This window comes from Budorcas taxicolor, chromosome 3 (genome assembly GCF_023091745.1).
Source record: "Budorcas taxicolor isolate Tak-1 chromosome 3, Takin1.1, whole genome shotgun sequence".
NCBI classification, from domain to species: Eukaryota; Metazoa; Chordata; class Mammalia; order Artiodactyla; family Bovidae; genus Budorcas; species Budorcas taxicolor.
This window is the reverse complement of record NC_068912.1, coordinates 102,237,944-102,255,885: the sequence shown is the minus strand read 5'-3', so window position 1 is coordinate 102,255,885 and position 17,942 is coordinate 102,237,944. Positions and strand designations below refer to the sequence as shown.

At 57.3% G+C, this 17,942-nt stretch overlaps 1 protein-coding gene across 1 annotated transcript in view; it reads right to left on the bottom strand.

The window, feature by feature from the left end:
* The window catches only part of SLC6A9 (solute carrier family 6 member 9), a 30,264-nt gene extending 13,289 nt beyond the window's left edge, over positions 1 to 16,975 (bottom strand). Inside the window, exons 1-2 of the mRNA XM_052637274.1 lie at positions 16,875 to 16,975; positions 11,271 to 11,386 (exon numbers count right to left, since the gene is read on the bottom strand). Coding sequence (XP_052493234.1) covers positions 11,271 to 11,300 — 30 coding nt within the window. The 5' untranslated portion in view covers positions 11,301 to 11,386; positions 16,875 to 16,975. The remainder of the gene's footprint in view (positions 1 to 11,270; positions 11,387 to 16,874) is intronic.
* Between the last annotated feature and the right edge of the window lie 967 nt (positions 16,976 to 17,942).

Sequence of the window (17,942 nt, the reverse complement as noted above, 5' to 3'; positions counted from 1 at the left end):
GGGCACAAAGGGGCCAGTGTCCAGACAGCCCCCCCACCCGCCACCACCACATCACCAGGCTGAGCACGCTGCCCATGGCAGGCGGCTGTGGGGGAGGCGACGCTGGACCCCTCCCCCAGCTGAAGGCTTTTTCTAGGGGGCACATGGTGGTCAGGGCCGTAGGGTACAAGAAGCAGCAAGCAACTGAGCTGGGCCAGGCCTGAGGAAGGCATTCTGGGACTCAGGATGGGAAGGCCAGGGGAGCCATCTCTAATTATTGCCCACGACTGGGAAGGGGAGCCCTGGGGAAGCTGACCTGGGCTGGGGCGGGGGTCTGCTGGCCATGAGTTGGGGGAGGAGACCAGAGTTGTAGGCACCATGCCAGACTTGGAGGACAGACTCTGCCAGGAGAACTAGAGGGAGTGACTCCAGAAAAGGGTCTCTGAGCTGAGAGAGCATGGGCTGCAGAAGAGGGGGCTGGTCAGGAAGGGCTGATGAGGGGGTTGCCCCAAAGGAAGGTTGCAGGCTTGCCTGGGGAGCTGTGGGGCTGGACTGGGTGGCCTGAAGCCCCACTGAGGACCCCAACCCCACAGTTGGGACTAACCCAGTAAGTCCCTTTATAAGTGTGAGCAGACCCGTCCCCCATGTCATGTCCCTTCCACCCCTGCCACTGAGTCAGCCACCCTGAACTGGAGCCTGAGGGTCAGAGGAGTCTCAGAGGCAAGGGAGGACCCTGAGAGTCACCAACAGAAAGGCCCAGAGAGTTCCTGAGTGACAGAGACAGTCTCCCAGAGGTGGGCTGTTCTCCTGAGAGAAATGGCCAGGGTTCCTGAGGACACCCAGGGTCAGAGACACAGCTGCACGACCTCTGAGGGACAGCACTGTACTGACATGGACCCTCAGTTTGAAAGAGACAGACTCAAGGCACGCAGGCAAAGAAACAAATGGGCCTGATGCCTTGCCATGCTGGACTCTGACACTGACCAACAGGCGCAGAGTGGGGCAATGGTCTCACTGGGCCTGCGCCTTCCAGGAAGGCCTATTTGGGAAGGCAGGCCCAGAGGCCCCAGCACCTGATGGTGGCCCTTCTAGCCACGCACCCTTTGCTCTCAGTGGGCGCATCTGGGGGGCCGCTCTGGGCTTGCACAGCACGTGGGCACTACTGCACAGACACCCTTGTTCCGCACAAAGGTGTTACCCCCCAACCCAGCACTGCCCACTGGAGAGCCTGTGTGCATTCATTTGCAGCCTCAGAGGTTCACAAGCACCTACTATGTGCCAGGCCCTACCTCAGGCTCAGGGAATTCAGAAGTGAACAAAACACACCCCGACCCACTCAGAGCTAGAAGTCCAGGGGGAAGTAAGCCATTAATGAGATAAACACATAATTTTTACATGCAACTTCAACGTGACCACAAAGGGGAATTTCTCAAGTCACAAGAGCATGAAAGGATGACTAGGGTGGGGGTGGGAGCAGGGTGAGGTCACAGAAGGCTGCTCTGATGAAGCGGCTTGAAGGCCACCTTGGCTCTGGGCGGAAGAGGGGTGTGGCGGGGTGAACTCCCAGACCTGGTGTGACAGGTCCCTACAGAATCCCAGCTAAGCCTGTCACCACCTCCTAGAGCCTTTTTTGGGGACAGGCCTAGCAATAGCATGGGGCTTCGGGGGGCATTTTTTCAGAGGGCGTGAGGCCTGCCTGGGGTAGTTTATCCATTCCCAAACAAAGCCCAGCCAAATAGGCCGCCTATATGTTGATCCTACAATAACAGTTTTATTCTGTCCGAGGCTTGTTTACTTAGGGGCACAATGGAGGATTGTGGCAGCTGCAGAGTACATGGGTGGGGTCACGAAGCAGCAGTTACAGCTGTAAGAGAGGCAACTGAGGGTCCAGGGTGGCCTCACGGGTGGAGCCAGGGCAAGGCCTCTTGCAGAGACCGAGGTCCTCAGGTTTGATGTTCAAGGCCTGAGCAGGTGCAGCGGGACCAGACTTGGGCCTCTGAGGTCTCTGCTCCTCCCCTGGCGTGGAGGGGCCCGGGAGGGTGGCCAGCAGCGAGTCGCAGGCTGACTGAGCCCTCAGGAGTCAGCAATCGCATTCACGAGCAGCACGCTACTGAGCCTTGCGCTCAGCAGTTCAGCCCTGCTGGCTGTGCCCCTTGGAGGCCTGAGCCTGGGGGCCTGGGGCCTGGAACTGGAGACGGGGATGGGACCGTGGCGGGAAGTAACAAACAGGAGGGGTCCGCTATGCAGGAGGAGGTGCACTGACGCCCTGCAAGTGGTGGGAGGAGCTCCAGCAGAAGCAGCATCGGCTGCTCCCTGGCCCTGTACCCAGTCCTTCAGTGCCCCATTCAGGAGCTGTGCAGGGAATGCTGCCATGGGGGCCTGCTCCACAGCTAGGCCTCTGACTTTTCATTCCAGTGCAAGCTCTGTGCAGGCAGTCTGGCTGGTGAGGGCATGGCGCTCAGCAAAGGACAGAGGAAGCCCACCTTGCTCCAAGGACATTGGAGGGAACGGTCCCTCTGTGGGGCTTCCCGGGGGCTCTAGTTCCCTTCCAGCCCTCTTCTGGGGACTCCCCTTCACTTCCTTCCTGGACAGCAATGCCAAGGCCGGCGAGACTTTTCCAGTGCTGCACAACTTTTTTTCTCCTTGCATAATTTTCCTTATTCTAAGCCCTCCATTCCTTTTCACCTGCTGGGTGGAAGGCCTGTCACTGATAGTAATGGTCCCTGCAGAGGTTGTTCGCTCTGAGGTGCCCACAAAAGAATTTCTTTGTGCTCATGGGTTTGACCCAGACTGGTGGCCCATCTGCCTAACCCAGCTCAGCCCCATCGACTGGCCAGGCTCCAGGCTCCTGCTGCCCATCTCCCACTTCAGGAGCTGCCCTCGCTGCCCTCCCAACCTCCCTCCTTTGTTCACATCTGGGTGGTGAGTTAAACCAGAGCGGCCTGGTGCCCTTCTGGGTTGGTCCCTCCTCCTCCGGCTCCCTGGATAGCCCTCACCCTCACCTCTGACTTGCCCTCATGGGCCTCATGGGTGATCTCCAGGGTGGGGATTGCCCTGCCCTGTGCCCAAGCTTCCCCAGGCCTGGCAGGATGCAGGCTATGGGGTGTGCCTTCCACGGCTGTGTGGGTGGGCTGGCTGATCATCCTCCATGATGTCCGCTGTGCAGAGACATACACACATAAGACCTCAGCGCCCCTGTCCATAGAAACAGTCACTGAGGCAGCGGTGTCCATGCCTGCCCAAGGATTTGTGACCTGTCTTGGGTTCACAACCTCCCACCCCATCCCTGCCCAGGAGGGTGAGCCGCACTGAGCAGTTGCTTATGTAAGTCCTCTCCCTAGCCCTCTGCCCTCTGTTTATTCACTGTTCTGGGTGAACTCCTGGAATTCAGGCAGTTCAGCTCCACGGGCAGAAACCAGAGCTCCCCCCCACACCTTGGGCTTGGCAGGGCGGGGATCCCGCACCGGGGGTTAGCATCCTAGCGTTCTAGAATCTGCACCCTTAGGATCCCGAACCTCTTCCACTCTTAGCATTGAGAGACCTTAGCTATAAAATCAGGGGACAGACAGACAACCTCAACAGATCTCCTTAGATTCTGTAGCTCTGCCTTGCCTGGAATTTGTTATTTCTGACTCTCTCCTGTATTTTCCATTAGTTCCCACTGGCTTTCTGAACAATTTAAAAAAAAAAAAAGTTATTTGCTTTCTTTCCGATTATGAGCTTATCATTAAAAAAAAAAAATTGGAAACTCCAGCGAAGTGTAAAGAAACAACGCTGCAGAGCCCGCTCCTGAGGCCACCCCCTGCCCCCACCGCAGAGGCGCCCCTCCCTTCTTCTGTCCAGACTCCGAGGCAGCCCAGGTTTCTACTCTGGGCGATGGCTGTGTTCAGGGTGCCAACTCCCGCCCTCCGAGAGCAGCGTCCACTGGCTATTTCTGTGAATCGAGAGCTCTCTCTTCTGCTCTCGGTGGACACTGAGGACTCCTGGAGCAGGCTGGGCGGGGCAGGCCCCGCTGGGAGCCGGCAGGCTTCTTGTCCAGGACTCTGAAGCCCCAGGGTTTGCTCAAGGGTGAAGTCCTCTCCAAGACAAACTTTGCAGAGGAGAACGGGCAAGACCCTACATCCCAGACTGACCCTGAGCCAAATCCAGATCCCTGGCAGCCTTCTCTGAGCTCCAGTCGGGGAATTCAGGCAGCACAGCCGTGACAGTAGACCGTGGCTGCCTCGGGAGACCCTGGGGCCTCACACCCCTTGGTTCTTGGTTCCCCGACTTGTCTTCCTGAGGCAGCACCTGCCCTGCAATGACAGAGCTTTCCATCCTTCAGCTGGCTTTGCTGATCCAGACACGGGAAAGAGTTAAGCGCCGGGCTGGAGGAGCAGGACCATGGGAAAATCTACCCTAGACTCGAGCGTATGCAGGGGCTATTAGTGTCTCCTGCCTCAAGGAAAACCTCATGGCGCTTCTCAGGGGATCAGGCCCTCACATGGGAGGTGAGAGAGGCAAGGACGTGCCCGGTGCTGTTTCATCCCAGAGCCGTGACTGGCAGACGGCTCTGCCAATATTGACCCACCAATATTGTGGACAGCAGACAGGAGATGCAGCCTGGGCATGTCGGGCTCCACTCCAGACCCTGGGGATAGTGACAGGACCACTGGGTGGGCTCTGCCTCTGCCCTGGAGCCCAACAGCCCTGCCCCACACTGTGGCAGCCGTGAGCAGCCTCTGCCCCAATCGGCTGGCATCGTGCTGGCATTTTGGAAGTGGCTTTGCTTGCTGACCCTGGCAGTCCTGAGGGTGAAGGGCAGCCCTGCATAATGCTACTCCCAAACCCAACTCAGGTCTCCCCAGAGGACATTCCTTCTCTTGCCTGCTGGAGGTCAAGTCAGGATCCGCTGCAGAGAAAGAGGTGGCTGTCCCAGTCCCCTCTCCCTCACTGCCATCAGCCACACTGTGCCTGCCATCCCCGCCCATCCCCGGCTTCCAGGGATGAGGGCACACCGGTGGTGCCCACCCCACCCGGGCCCTTGTCCTGGACACTGGCGAACATTCCGCAGGGTCTGTCGCCTCCCAACTGAGAGGCTTGCCCACCCCCTTCCCCCATCCTCACCACGAAGCCCCTGTACCAAGTCCCCCTGCCCCCTCACCCACTCTCCCCATAGGAGTAACTGCCGTGGCACAGACAATGGGGCTGTATTGATTAGTACAATTCCTGGGCACCTCCGGCCCGTCTCCCCGGGAGCTAGGACAATGCAGCTTTGATACACAGAGCAGATTCTCAGCAGGTCCTTGGGCTGGGGGAGCCCTCACACCCCCATTCTCCTCCCCCCGCGCCCCTACCACACAGCTAACTCTTCCTGCTCCTTTGCACAGTTGCAACTTTTTGGGTCACTTTTGCTGGTGTCTGTCTCTCTGGCTGGCTGCGCCTGCCCTTCCCTGGCACAGACCACTCAGCCCCTCTCCCCACCCCCAGTCCTGCCTCCCAGTCTGCCTGGCACCAGAGAGGGGGCTCAACCTCCTGGAAGGTGACTGACCTGTTCTGGGGAGGAGGGGGCCACAGGTCCCTGAGCCGCCGCCATCCCGGGGTGAGCACTTGGAGCGGAGAGCGCGTGTCTCCTCCGCTCATTCACACCTCTGCCAGCTCCGGGCGACACTGACGCATCCCCTGCCTCTTCCACTGCCGGCTGGGCAGCATCAATTACTTTCACCTCATCTCCTCCCGAAGCTCTGCCTACCCCCTCCCCTGGCCCTCCCCCTCCAGCCAGTCCCCATGCAGCCCAGCGCGGATGCTCCACAGCTAGAGTGAGACGTGGGGCTTGTTGTGTTTCTCCCTTGTTCCCAGCAAGTTATTGGAACAAAAAACACATACACACACTCACAACCACAGGGTGAGGCAGAGCGGGGGCAGAAGAGAGAGAGAAGGCGGCTCGTCACGTCCTAGAGTAGGGTCTGGGGCCCAGATGGTTCTGAGCACACAGGCCTGGCACTTGGTGGGCTCCTGGTAACGAGGTTGGGTACCACTGGGCACTAGAGATGGTGAAGGGGCAGGGAGAGGAGGACATAGCCACAGGGCACTACCAGAGCATCTCCGACTTCATAGAGTGCTATGGCCTGAGGGGTGATGGGCCCTGGCACAATCCCCCCAAGACTTGGGGATCCCCAGCCAGCCAAGATGGTAGAGTATGGCCTCACAGAAGAATGTGACTGACTCTGCAAAAGAGTTGTGGCCTGGTGAACTGCACTGTCACCTGTCTGAAGAAAGATGGCATTAGCCAAGAGGGTGGCTGCAGATCACAGATCCTTGAGAATTAGCACTGTGTCACCTAGAACCTGAGGCAGTCCCTCTGGAAGAGGGTGCTGAGTGGTCTGGGCAGAATGTCACTCAGACCCTCCATCCCTCCTCTCTGAGGCCGGTGCTGGGCCACCACAAACCAGTGACCAGGAAGGTGGGCTCCAGTGTTCTGGTGCTGGGGAGACATAGCTTCCAGTTTTTGGAAACTGATGGGTGGGCAAAGGGTCTGGTACAAAGTAGGATCTTAGTAACCTAAGATCAGGCATGAATTCTGAGGTAAAGGACCTTCCCTGTGAGTTTGGTAAGTGTGCTGACCCCAGTGGGAACATGGCAGGATGACACTATTTTAAAATTTCTTGTTATTATTATTTTAAAAATATTTAGTGGGCTGCGTTGGGTCTAAGTTGCAGCGCACGCGCTCTCTAGTTGTGGCACGCGGTGTCGGCAGTTGTGGTGTGACAGCTGAGTTACTCCGCGGCATGTGGGACCTTAGTTCTCTGACCAGTGGCATCGAACCCATGTCCCCTGCACTGTAAGGTGGATTCCTAGCCCCTCCACTACCAGGGAAGTCCCAACATCATTATTTTTTAAAAGGCAAAGTCTTTAGCCAGACAGGCCTGGGTTCAAACCCCAGCTCTGGTGGATCTCCTCTGTGTATCTCCTTAGGCAAGTTACTTTACTTGTCTGGTCTTAGTTTCTTTATCTCTAAAATGGGGATCATAGCTACCCATCTTTGAAGCTAGTGGACATTATTAATAACAGCAATAGATGATATATATTAAGTGCTTACTGTGAGCCAGACACTGTCCTAAACACTTCATATGAATATATATTAACTCATTTAATCCTCCCAACAGCCCCTCGAGGTGGGTATGCTACTATGCCCATTTTGGGAGAGAAGATGGGGAATGATCTTGGCTTAAGCAAGTCTCCCAAGAGAATGGCCTCAGATCCTAGTGACTGAGCTGCTTCCAGGCCAGCCTCACGCAGCCGGGTCCCCAGACACGCTCTGCTGACTTCCGCTGACTTCCTGCGAGTCCAGACTGAGGGCCAAGCCCCTGGCTAGGCCACTGGTTCCAGGAAGGCCCAGTCATCCATGATGCCCAAATGCTCATTTCCACCCAGGGTGGGCTCTGGGCTTTGGCTGCCCTGGCCTGGGCCGGGTGCCCAGAACAGGCAGCCCTGGCTGGACAGCTTTCTCTGGCTCTGGCCATGGGGACAGCAGGCGGCAGCAGCCCAGCTGGGTCCTGGCCGTAATGAGGGCTCATTAGTGGGATCCAGCTGCTCTAGCCCCACTCAGGGAGGCTGGCTCCCCCAAGCCCGCCTCTGACTTTTCTTAATAAGAGTGGGCATTCCTCCAGAGGGTCAAGGAGTTGAGGGGCTTTGTTTGTGACCTGTGACTCTGAGGGAAGGTCCTGCTGAGGCAGGACTGCAAAATGCTGGGGTGCTGGGGCTGCCGGGAAGCTGTGTGAGGGGAGGGGAGGCCACAGAGCTGAGTTGGTGGGCTCCAGGGGTCCAGGGTGGGGAAGGAGGACAAGCGGAATGGAGGGGAGGTCCTAATCCAGAGAGGAAGCCTGAGGAGGTTGAGCCTTTCCCTCTGGATCTAGATATTGTCCATTTCACTGGGGAGGCGGCAGTTGTGAGTCTAGGATCATCCAGTCATTGTGCAGGCTGGCCTGGCTAGGAGAGCACCTCCTCTGTGCTAGTCCTTATCATATAAGGAGAGTGCACACTGCGTGTTGGTGCCTGAGATAGGAGAAGACCTACTGTGTGTCAAACTGCACTAGGAAGGCACCCAGTGTGTGCCAGGTCCAGTGCTGGGAGAGCACCCACTGTGTGCCAGCCCCATGCCAGGGAGCCCTGGTGGTTTGCTGGGTCCTGCACTAGATGAGTGCCCCATGTATGCCAAATTCTGGGCCAGGTGAGGACCCAGGACATGGTCAGCCCTGAGTAGGGTGAGCATGTACTGTGCGCTTGGCACTGTGCTAGGTGAGTGCCCAATGTGTGCCATGTCATACTGGTTGAGCACTTGTCACATGCTGGGACTCATGCTAGGAGAATGCCTGGTAAGTGACAAGCCTTCTACCAAGGGAGGGCCTGGTGTATGTCAACCCCTGTGCTTGCTGAGCTCCTAGGATGTGTCAAGCCCACACTGGTTCTGCACTTGCCACATGCCAGGACCCGGGCTGGGTGAGCACCCACTGTGCACCAGGCTCTGAGATGGCTGCTGCAGACAATAAGTATCTAAACACTCTTGTCAAAGCAGAACAGAACAGGTCAGGGTGGGGCAGCCCCAGGCGGCCTGTGGTGCTTTCAAAGCCTTCTAGGACGATTTAGACGCTCCGGCACCTGGAGCAATAGCCTGGGTGACTCTGCTCTTATTCATCATGAGGCTTCCCAGTAGCAGAGCCACCCAATGCAGCAGAGATGTGGGGAGAGACCAGTGAGGCTCACCAAGGCCTATCTGCCCCATGCTGTACGAGTGGGGAGCAGGCACAGGGGAAGGGACTGAGGTGGACTTTGTGTGAGACCGTGGGATGAAAGCTGAGCCAGTGGGGCTCTGCTGTCCCAGGCTCCTTGCTACCAGCTCCCTGTCCTCCGAGCCCCAGGAAACCTGGCCCTACATGTGTATAAATAGAGGCACTAGGTCTTCATGAAAGGAACCACCCCAACCCCCACCCCTGGTGCCCCCAAGCATCCCAGCTGCTCCCAGGCTTGGAGGCACCCCGGCCAGCTGGGTTCCTGCATGGCCCTGTCCTAGGAGCTGCTGAGGCGTGAGGGAGGCAGCTGAGCTGGCCTGGCAGAGACCATCTGGGCTGGGAGTGGGGGGGAGGCACACGTGCGGCAGGCATGTGGGCCTGGGCACGTGCTGAGAAGTGGCTTGCCTTCCACGGGGCACCTGCTGTATGGAGAGCCCAGCAGAGGCTCCAAGGATGACATAGGGTAGACCCTGAGGAGACCCAGGGGACCCATGTCTTCACACCCAATCCTGGGGCAAAGGGCGATGGAAGTGAGGACCTCGTGGCCAGGGCCAGCTGCCTACTCCCGCATACCAGGGCACAAATGGCGACAGAAGTCACAGACCTGGGAGGGTCCAAGTACCCCTGGTTTACACGCCTGGCCCTCAGCTCCCTCTGTTCTGCCCCACCATGGCCTCTAGAGAAGGAGCATCCTTCATGATCTGCCCTTAGGGGACCACGGGCAGCTAATGAAGTCCGGGTTCAGCTGACCAGGTTAGCTAAGAGGGATGGCGCTCCTCAGAGACAAGCGCTACACGGAGGCAGCACTGGTTCCAACTGGGTCCTGAGAATAGTGTAGCCCAGGGTCATAAACAGAACTGAAAAAGAAGCAGGAATAGAATCTCGAGCAACCACTGGGGGTGCCCAGGGGACCTGCTATGGAGCCTCAGACACAGCAGCGGCGGGCAGATGTCAAAGGTCAAAGGGCATGAAGGAAACTAAGCTCTGGCTATCTTTAGGCACATCCTGGTGCTGGGAACAGGCGTCCCAAGGCAGCATTCCCTTCTACAGACAGGCTGGCCGGCAGAGCCTGGGGTCTGGGAAGCTCAGCCCCGCCAGGGGTTCTGGGACCTTGGGATTCAGGCTCTCTGTGCTGCCCACGTGGGTCCCCCATCACCCCTGCCTGCCCGTGCCAGTCCTTTCAGGGTCACTCCAGAGAAAGCAGAGCAGCCAGGGAGTACTCAGAGGGTTTCTTAAGTTTCACGGGACTCAGAATCTCCATGGAGGGAGGGGCAGAGCCGCACTCCAGTTTCTGCTACGGGCCCATGGCGATTCCAACACTTCTGGCAAGAAGGAAGCCAGTCTTGATCCTATCATGGCATCTACTCCCCCTTAGCAAGTATGAGGGTCTTGAGCCCTCCGTCTCTGCCTACGTCTGAGCACTTAAGAGTTCAGGCTGGGTCAGGAATACTTTGAGAAGCCTAGTTCATTCAGACTTGTTCCGATCAGGAGTGGGCCAGACCAGAGTAGGCCTGAGGGGCTGGATGCTGGAAGTTCAGGACCAGACAGGAGAGAGGGTCCTGAGCCTGGAGCGCAACTGTTTGGCTCCCTCCCAACAGCATTTCTCTGGACCCTGGACTTAAAGAGTCCCAGAATCCCTGGTGAGAGACAGGGCTTGTTTGGGGAGGGCTCAGCAAGAGACCCTGGGTCAATCAGTTTTTCAGTGAATGAGAACAGCAATGGGAGAATCCATGTGGGGAAGGGAGGAGCCAAGGGAAGGGCCATGTTTAGCCACTGGCTTCCTCCAGGGCAGCTGCAGTCTCACTGGATCTTGAGGCAATATCCCCAGAGAAGAAATACGACTGCCCGTGGGGTATTTTCCTGGCTTCTGATTCCAGAGCTGGCCGGCTCCACCCATCCATGAGCCATCCATCCATGAGCTGGCCCTGCTCTTGCCCACTACTTCATACCACCTCTCCTGTGCTCTGAGGTAGCAGGCAGTGAAGAGCTGTGACTTGGGGAAAGGGGAGAGGGATGTTTCCTGAAAGACCTCACATGGATTTAACATGAAATGCTCTATGCTATTTTTCGAGTGGAAGACGAGAAAGATCCGTCTCTGAGTGCTCCTTGATCAGCACGTACTGAACGCTCTCCACAGCAGGCAGAGCACAGGGTGGGGGTGTCGGGGTGTCAGCCATAGGACAGCCCTGCCGGCAGGATCGACTGTAGCCTGCTTTCCAGGATGTCTTGTGATGAGTGTGGGGAGTGTGCTTCCTGCTTCCCAGCATGACTTTCGGGCTCTGCAGCAGAATCTGCCTGCTATGGGCTCCGAACTGTGGCAGTATCTAACCTGCTGGGTGAGGGGCTGCCTGCCTGGGCCTGAGACAGCCCTACCACTCAGGAGTCCTGGCAGTGCCAGACTTGGGGCCCCATGGAGCCTCCTAGGCCCTTCTGTCGAGGCCAGCAGCTGACAGCAGGCCCCAGAAGAGACGGACGGTGCTCATGACCCCCACCCTCTCCCTGCAGTCTGACCCCTGTACTCACCAGCATCCCTTTGGCACCTTTTCCTACCATGGTGGTGGTGGGTTAGGGGCTCTGGACTCCCAGACCACACTCACAGGCTCTGTTTCTAGCACCTTTCAGAGTACAGGCCTCCAGAGCTGTGGAGAAAGCAGAGAATGAGGTGAGGATCTGGCCCAGGGAAGGCAGGGCAGGACGTGTGTGGCCCTCCAGAACAGGTAGTGCAGAGCCCAGATCACCTGCTGCTCTTCCCTCCCGTCCTGTTTCTTTCTGGATGACCCTCAATCCAGTTCCTACCTCACTCTTCTCCCAACCCTTCCCCTGGATCCCTTGGTCTCCAGGCTTCCTGTCCCAGTGGGCAAAGGTCTATTTTTGACTCTCCAGATGCCCAATTCTATAAAAGATAAAAAATGAACACAGAACTGGGACAGGGTCCAATTCCTTCATTGTCTGTGTGAATGGCCTCAACCTTTCCCCTGAAGGGGAGTCAGCTTGGATCAGCACACGCTCCCCCACCTCGCTCCGGCCAAGCGGCCAGGATGGGCCTTCCTTATCCTGGTGCTGCTCAGCATGGGCTCCAGGCATCTGGGCTTGTTGTTACATCACTAACTTGGACCAGACAGAAGCTCTGGGCACAGCAAGCACAGCATGTGCAGGCATGCCTCTGTGCCCTTGCTCAGGCGGGCCCCTGCCGAACACCTTGCCTTCTGCTCCCCAGGTGAAATTCTACAAACCCTTTGGGACCCTGCTTCAGTGTCACTTCTCCTCTGTTGCTTTTCCTGACATGGCCCCTACTCCACTCCAGAATGAACAAATTGCTTCCTCTTTTGTGTTTTGTGTTACCAGTGTCCTTATAAACTCACTCTAGACATATTTGCTTATGTCTGTCAACTGTGGGTTGGCCAGTTCCCTGAAGGGTCGGATATGTTTTATTGACTCCTCTGTGCCCAGCTCAGCTTGCAGAAAGTGTTGGTGGAATTGAGTTGAAGGGAAATGGATAACACTGAGGCCTTGGAATCAGGAGCCAGGTCAGCTCAAGAGATCTTTCAGAGTCAAGTGGGGCTGGCAGTGCGGGGTGGGGAGCAGACAGACTGACAGGAGGCACGGCCATGCGGCTGCTGGTGTCTGAATGTTTGATGTCGAGGGATGGATACAGATGCAAGACAAAGTAGTTTTTGACGTGCCACAGGAATGAAATCACACTACAGGAATGGAATCAAACTTCGGAAGCCTCAAGGAATGCTCTCATGGGAGGAAAACCCATGGTCAGATGGACAGGGACGTTCACCCTTCATAGGAGGTTTCTATGGGTCACAGGAAGGACTAGGGTCTTCTCTGGGTACTCTCAGGGAGTGGCTGCTACTGCTGCTAAGTCACTTCAGTTGTGGACTGTAGTGCAAAGGCTATTCCGTGTCACTTGACCCCACCCACAGCCACCTTAAGAGTTCACCCGCAGACCAAGGAAATCATTGGAAAGCTAGAAGAGAGGAGGAACCAGCTTTTCTTTGCCTATGCAAATCTTCCCTAGGTTCCCTTGGCCTTTCCCCTGGTCGCAGGATGTCCTGCATAACCTCCTCAGGGCCAGGCAAGGGTGTGACTTGTGACCATTCCCCTTAGTCATCCAGGCCAGGTTTCTTGCCTCTCTCAAGAAGTCCCTGCTCACGGCTTTGGTCTTCTGGGGTCGGTCAGAAGAAGAGGGAATGTGATCATACTCTAGTTCTCACTCACCACATCCCTGCCTCCAAGCTATAAACGCTAGACTTATTGTCTTCAAAGCTGTCACTCTTTGGCTAAAAAATAATAATGACAATGAGGATGGTAATGAAGTGGAGCCACCTCACGGGTTGGACATCGTGCCTTCTGGTCAGATGGGTAAACTGAGGACACTCTGTCCTGGAACTTGGGCTACAGGGTGATATCCCTGAGCAATGCAAATATGGCCCTTGTGCTCAAGGCGCTTCTCCTTCTCGGTGGGAAAAAGACTCCTTGGCCGTGGCTCCCAGGACAATGAGTTGGGTGGGTGCAAAGCTTTGCTACTTCTCCTGCCTCTGCTATTCCTGTTAAATGGCCCCATCCATCCATTCAAAAAGTACCACCTGAAAGCCTCTGATAGGGGTTGGGCATCCACATTACCCTGGCACCAGGCCTGCCCCTCACCCATATATGGGCAACTATTGACAAGCTCTCTATCTGTGCCATGTGGGTCAGAGTCAGGTTAGCTTGTGATGAAGTGCTTGGACTCTGGGACCTAGGAGGAGGAACTGACTCTGCCAACTCACTAGGTATGTGACTTCAAGCAAGTTACTTAACCTCTCTGACCCTTGGTTTTCTCAATCTGGAAGATGGGGCTAATTATACTTCCTTTGTACCTTCTGAAGTTTCTGCTTAATATTCGATTCTACAGGTCCTCCACTTTCTCCTTCCCTCCAATCCATTAATCTTCCCAAAGCCTAAAACCCTGATTCCTTCCAATAGTCTTCCACAGCCAACAGGATATGGCCTAAATTGTTCAGCAGGCAGTTAGGGCTGGCCACAGTTCAGTTCATTTATTCCACAAATATTTATTTCGGGCTTGCTCTGGGCACCTGTGCTGGGAGAGAACTCTTGAGTCTCTGGCCTCCTGAAGCTTACAGGTTGGGTGGAAACAAGTGAAACCGGTGACTCAGATGTGTATAATTAGAGCCTATGATAAAGGGTGCGAAAGTGAAAGATCCTCTTTACCAGCGTCTGTACCAGTGAGGCCTGGCCTTGTCTGAGAGTTACAGAGGACTTTCCTGAGGAAGTGATGTTTAAGAGTCAGAGGGGCATGATTAGGCAACAGTGAGCAACAGAAGAGGAAGAGAGATTCAAGCAAATGAAATAATATAGAGAAAGACCAGGAGCCTGGGGCTCAGAGAGTGAGGGAGAAAGTGGCCAAAGATGAAGGTAGATGCATGAGGAGGGTCAGGGTCTATGGGGCCTTGTTTTGATCTTTATCCTGAGGGCAATGACAGCCACTGAAGTCTTTAAACCAGAATTGTAACTGCGAGGAGGAGCAATTGGTGGCGTGTGCATTTTGAAAACGCCAACCTAGATTAGTATGGCGAAAGGACTGGAGGGAGGGGAGAGAGGAAGAAAGGAAATTGACTAGCAATAGGCCAGGCCAGGAATGAGGGGGCTTGGTTCAGGAAGGTGATGACGGGGTGAAGAAAGGTGCACAGATTTGAGAAAAATATAGAAGGTAACTTTGGTAGGACTTGGTGATGTATTGGACTTGGGGGTGAGGGATAAGGAGGGGTCTCTGGTTTCTATGGGTATTATAGGAAGAAGCCAGTGCCCATTCCAGGGACAGAAATGCTGGGGATGCTGCAGGTCTGGAGTGGGGAGAGGATGAGCGAGGTTGGGTGAGCTGGGTTCAAGTTGCCTATGAGCCACCCAAGGAAGGACGGGGAGAGGATAGTCATAGGACCTGGTCCATCTTTACTGTCTCACTGCTCAGTCATCTTCTCCTCCAGACAGGACTGTCAGGTCAGTCAATGTTAACGGTCCATCTGGGCCAAGCCTTGAAGTCATTGCTGGGGATGGAAAGGTGACACGTTCTTTTCCTGCCTTCAAGAACCTCACAGTTTAGGAGAAAGAAGAGGAAGCGTAATTTCCCATTCACTGTGATGGAGGGAGGGGATGGGCTGTGGGAGTGGGGAAGGGCCCTTGGTTCTGCCTAGAGCCCAAATCAGCTATCTACAGCCTCTTATGGCCACCTGCGGGCCATGTGGGACTATCCAGCATCCCCAGAGGGTTCTTGCCTTCATGCCTTTGCTTAGGCAATTCCCTCTTCTTTGAGCACCCTTGTTCCCATTTCCATCTGTATATACCCCACCCATCTTCAAAGCCATTCCAAAGCCATTACCACCAAGAAGCCTTCCTTTCTCTTCCGCTTGCAGTCTTCCCACTGTGCCCCCGGTTACCCCCAATGCACGCAGTGTACATCTGATCAACACGTTCCTCACACGCAGCCGTTGTAGCATGGTTACTTGTGTCCAAATCTGCCTTCCCCACCAGCTGGAGAAATCCCAGGGCAGAGGTGTGATTCTTCTGCATCCTCAGAGCTGGGCACTGAGCCGCAGTCGCAGTGTAGGCCGAGTTAAGGGGGCGTTTTCTCTGCGGTGCTTGGAACACTTGGGCATGCTCAGTGTCACCCATTAGTCCCTTCCTAGAACCAGTCCTCCCTCACCCACTACCCTCCAATCTTCTCACACTCCCTCACTTTGGGGTTCTTTAACGTCTCAGGCCCTTCTCTCCTTCTCCACTCTTAGGCGCCCCCCCCCCCACCCCGCCTTTATCTTCTATGAGAGAGCTGTCAGAGAGACGGGGACGCGGCTCCTTTAAGAGTGGCCAGCGAGGGGGCGTGGCCTGCGGAGAAAAGGGGGCGCGGCTCCTTTAAGAAGCCGCGGGTCCGCTAAAAAGAGGCCCCTGAGCGGCAGGAAAAGGCGAGGTTGCTTTCAAAGCTGTAGCACCGCCTGGAGAGCCCGGATTCCTCGAAGCCGGCGCGCTCGCTTTAATCCCGGTGCGAGGTGTCGGGAGCGGGCGTTACATCAGCCGCCACGTGTGGGCCTCTCAGCTGGTGTGGGGGCGGTGACCCCGCCCCCCGGCCCCTGCGGTGGAAAAGTACCGGGGCGCCCAGGTCCCCGCCCCCTTGCCCCGCCCCCGGGCCGGCTCGGGCCCCTCCCGGCCCTCCGGGAAAGCCCCCCTCCCTCCCGGCCCCAGCTTCGCGGTCTGCTCCCGTCGGCCGTTGTCTGCGGGGTGCGGGGCACCGGTTGGGGGTGGGCGCCCCGGGCTGCTAGGCCCCTACCCTTACCTGCGGCCGCCCAGGCCCGCCTTACTCACACCCGGAATGAAGGTTGGGGTGGGGAGGGCGCGGATTCTTCCCGGGAGAGCAACCGCCCGAGAATACCGTGGCCGTAACCCCTTCCCAAAGCCGGGAGCCGCAGACAAGGGTCCGAGGGCACCGAGACTCCCTGGCACGGCTTCCCAGGACCTTTGGGCGCGCGGGAACCCGCACCCGGCCGGCGAGTGGGCGAGCAGATAGGGAGGCAGGGCGGCTGGAGGGGCCAGATAGGCAGCCAGGCCGGCCGGCGGCCGGCGAGAAGATGGAGAGCAGGAGCCCGCATGCGGGGCGCAGACCCGGGTCGCCGGTGCCCGGCGTCGGCAGGCCGCAGCGCGCAGACCCACTGGCGCCTCGTACAGACGCTCTGGTTCCGGAGCTGCCGGTACTTTCACGCGCCCGCCGCCCGGGACCAAACCAGCATCGGCACGCATCTCCCCCTCCTCCAGGAGCAGCCACCCCCCCCCCCCCACCCCGCCGCCGCCCGGCGCCGCCGTTCTGCCCGCTGCAGCTCCTTGGTGACAGCGGTGACACCCAGACGCACGCACCTACCCGACCTTTCCGGCGAGACAGACATCCCTACGCGTGCACCCACTCTCATCCACAGATGCCCGCATGCATGCGCGATCACACACACACGCTCGCTCGCTCTCTCGCTCGCTCGCTCTTCCTGGGGCTCAGCCCCGTGGAGCCAACCAAACACCCAGACCGACGGCAGGATAGAGAGAGGCTCGGGCCGCAGCGCCCCCTTCCCATAGCCCCCTTACCATACTGCAGCCCCCGGCCCAGGCGAGCTGGGTCCGAGCCGCGGTGCGCCCAGGTGGCTTTCTTAAAGGGAAAGTTGCATCAGCCTCTTGAGGCTATGTGCCGCCGCAAGTCTGCCCGCCCCGCGGAGCTGCTCGTCGCTCCTCCTGAGCTTGTTGTGTTTTGGTTTCGGGGAGGCGGGGGCCAAGAGTTTGGTGAAAGTTTGGAGAGTGAAGAAGGCTTGGGAGACCTAGCCAAGTCCCTCCCCTCTCGGAGCAGCTCCCCTGGCCGCCCTGCCCACCCACGCCACCCCCCCACCCCATTCTCATCCCCACCCCCCGGCCAACTTCTCAGGCTCCTCCTCCCAGGGAATAAAATTACAAGTTGCTCCAAGCTTTCCGACGATTGAACCCCACGAACCCCTGGGAGTGGGCTCCGCAAAGGAGCCCCCTGCTCCGCCCCATCCTCGCTGCCCTCCAGCTGGGGCCCTTGGAGGAAGTAGATGTCGTCCCCTTCGGCTAGGCTGGAAAGAAGCCAGAAAGGCCTGGGGCACTTGGGGGACTGGGGCTGGAGTTAGCCTGCCAGGCCCCCGGCCTTCTGCGCCTGCGTTCCCCCTAGAGAGAAGTCTGAGCAAATTCCATCCCCTTTAGAGCGGTGCCGCTGGGGACTGTGGGCACAGCTGGGTAAGGCCTGGGTCCTCCTCCTTGGGACTGGAGGGCTTGGGGGTCCTTTCTCCACGGACCCTCTCACTGGTTTGGTCAAACCTACACTGGCTCGGGTTCTATCCTTGTGTTGGGAAGATCCCCTGGAAGAGGGCATGGCAATCAACTGTAGTAGTCTTGCCTAGAGAATCCCATGGACAGAGGAGCCTGGTGGGCTACAGTCTATAGGGTTGCAAAGAGTTGGACACTACTGAAAGGACTTAGCACGCACAGGGGTGGTTGTATTATAAGGGCTGCTGACACCAACCTGGGCCCTCTGTTCTCGCCCTGGGGAGACTGCGGAGGTTCCAATCCTAGCTAAAGGAGACTTTGCCAAAGGGAGCTTTGCTGCGCCTCAGTTTCCTGTCCTACAAAATAAATGAAATACCT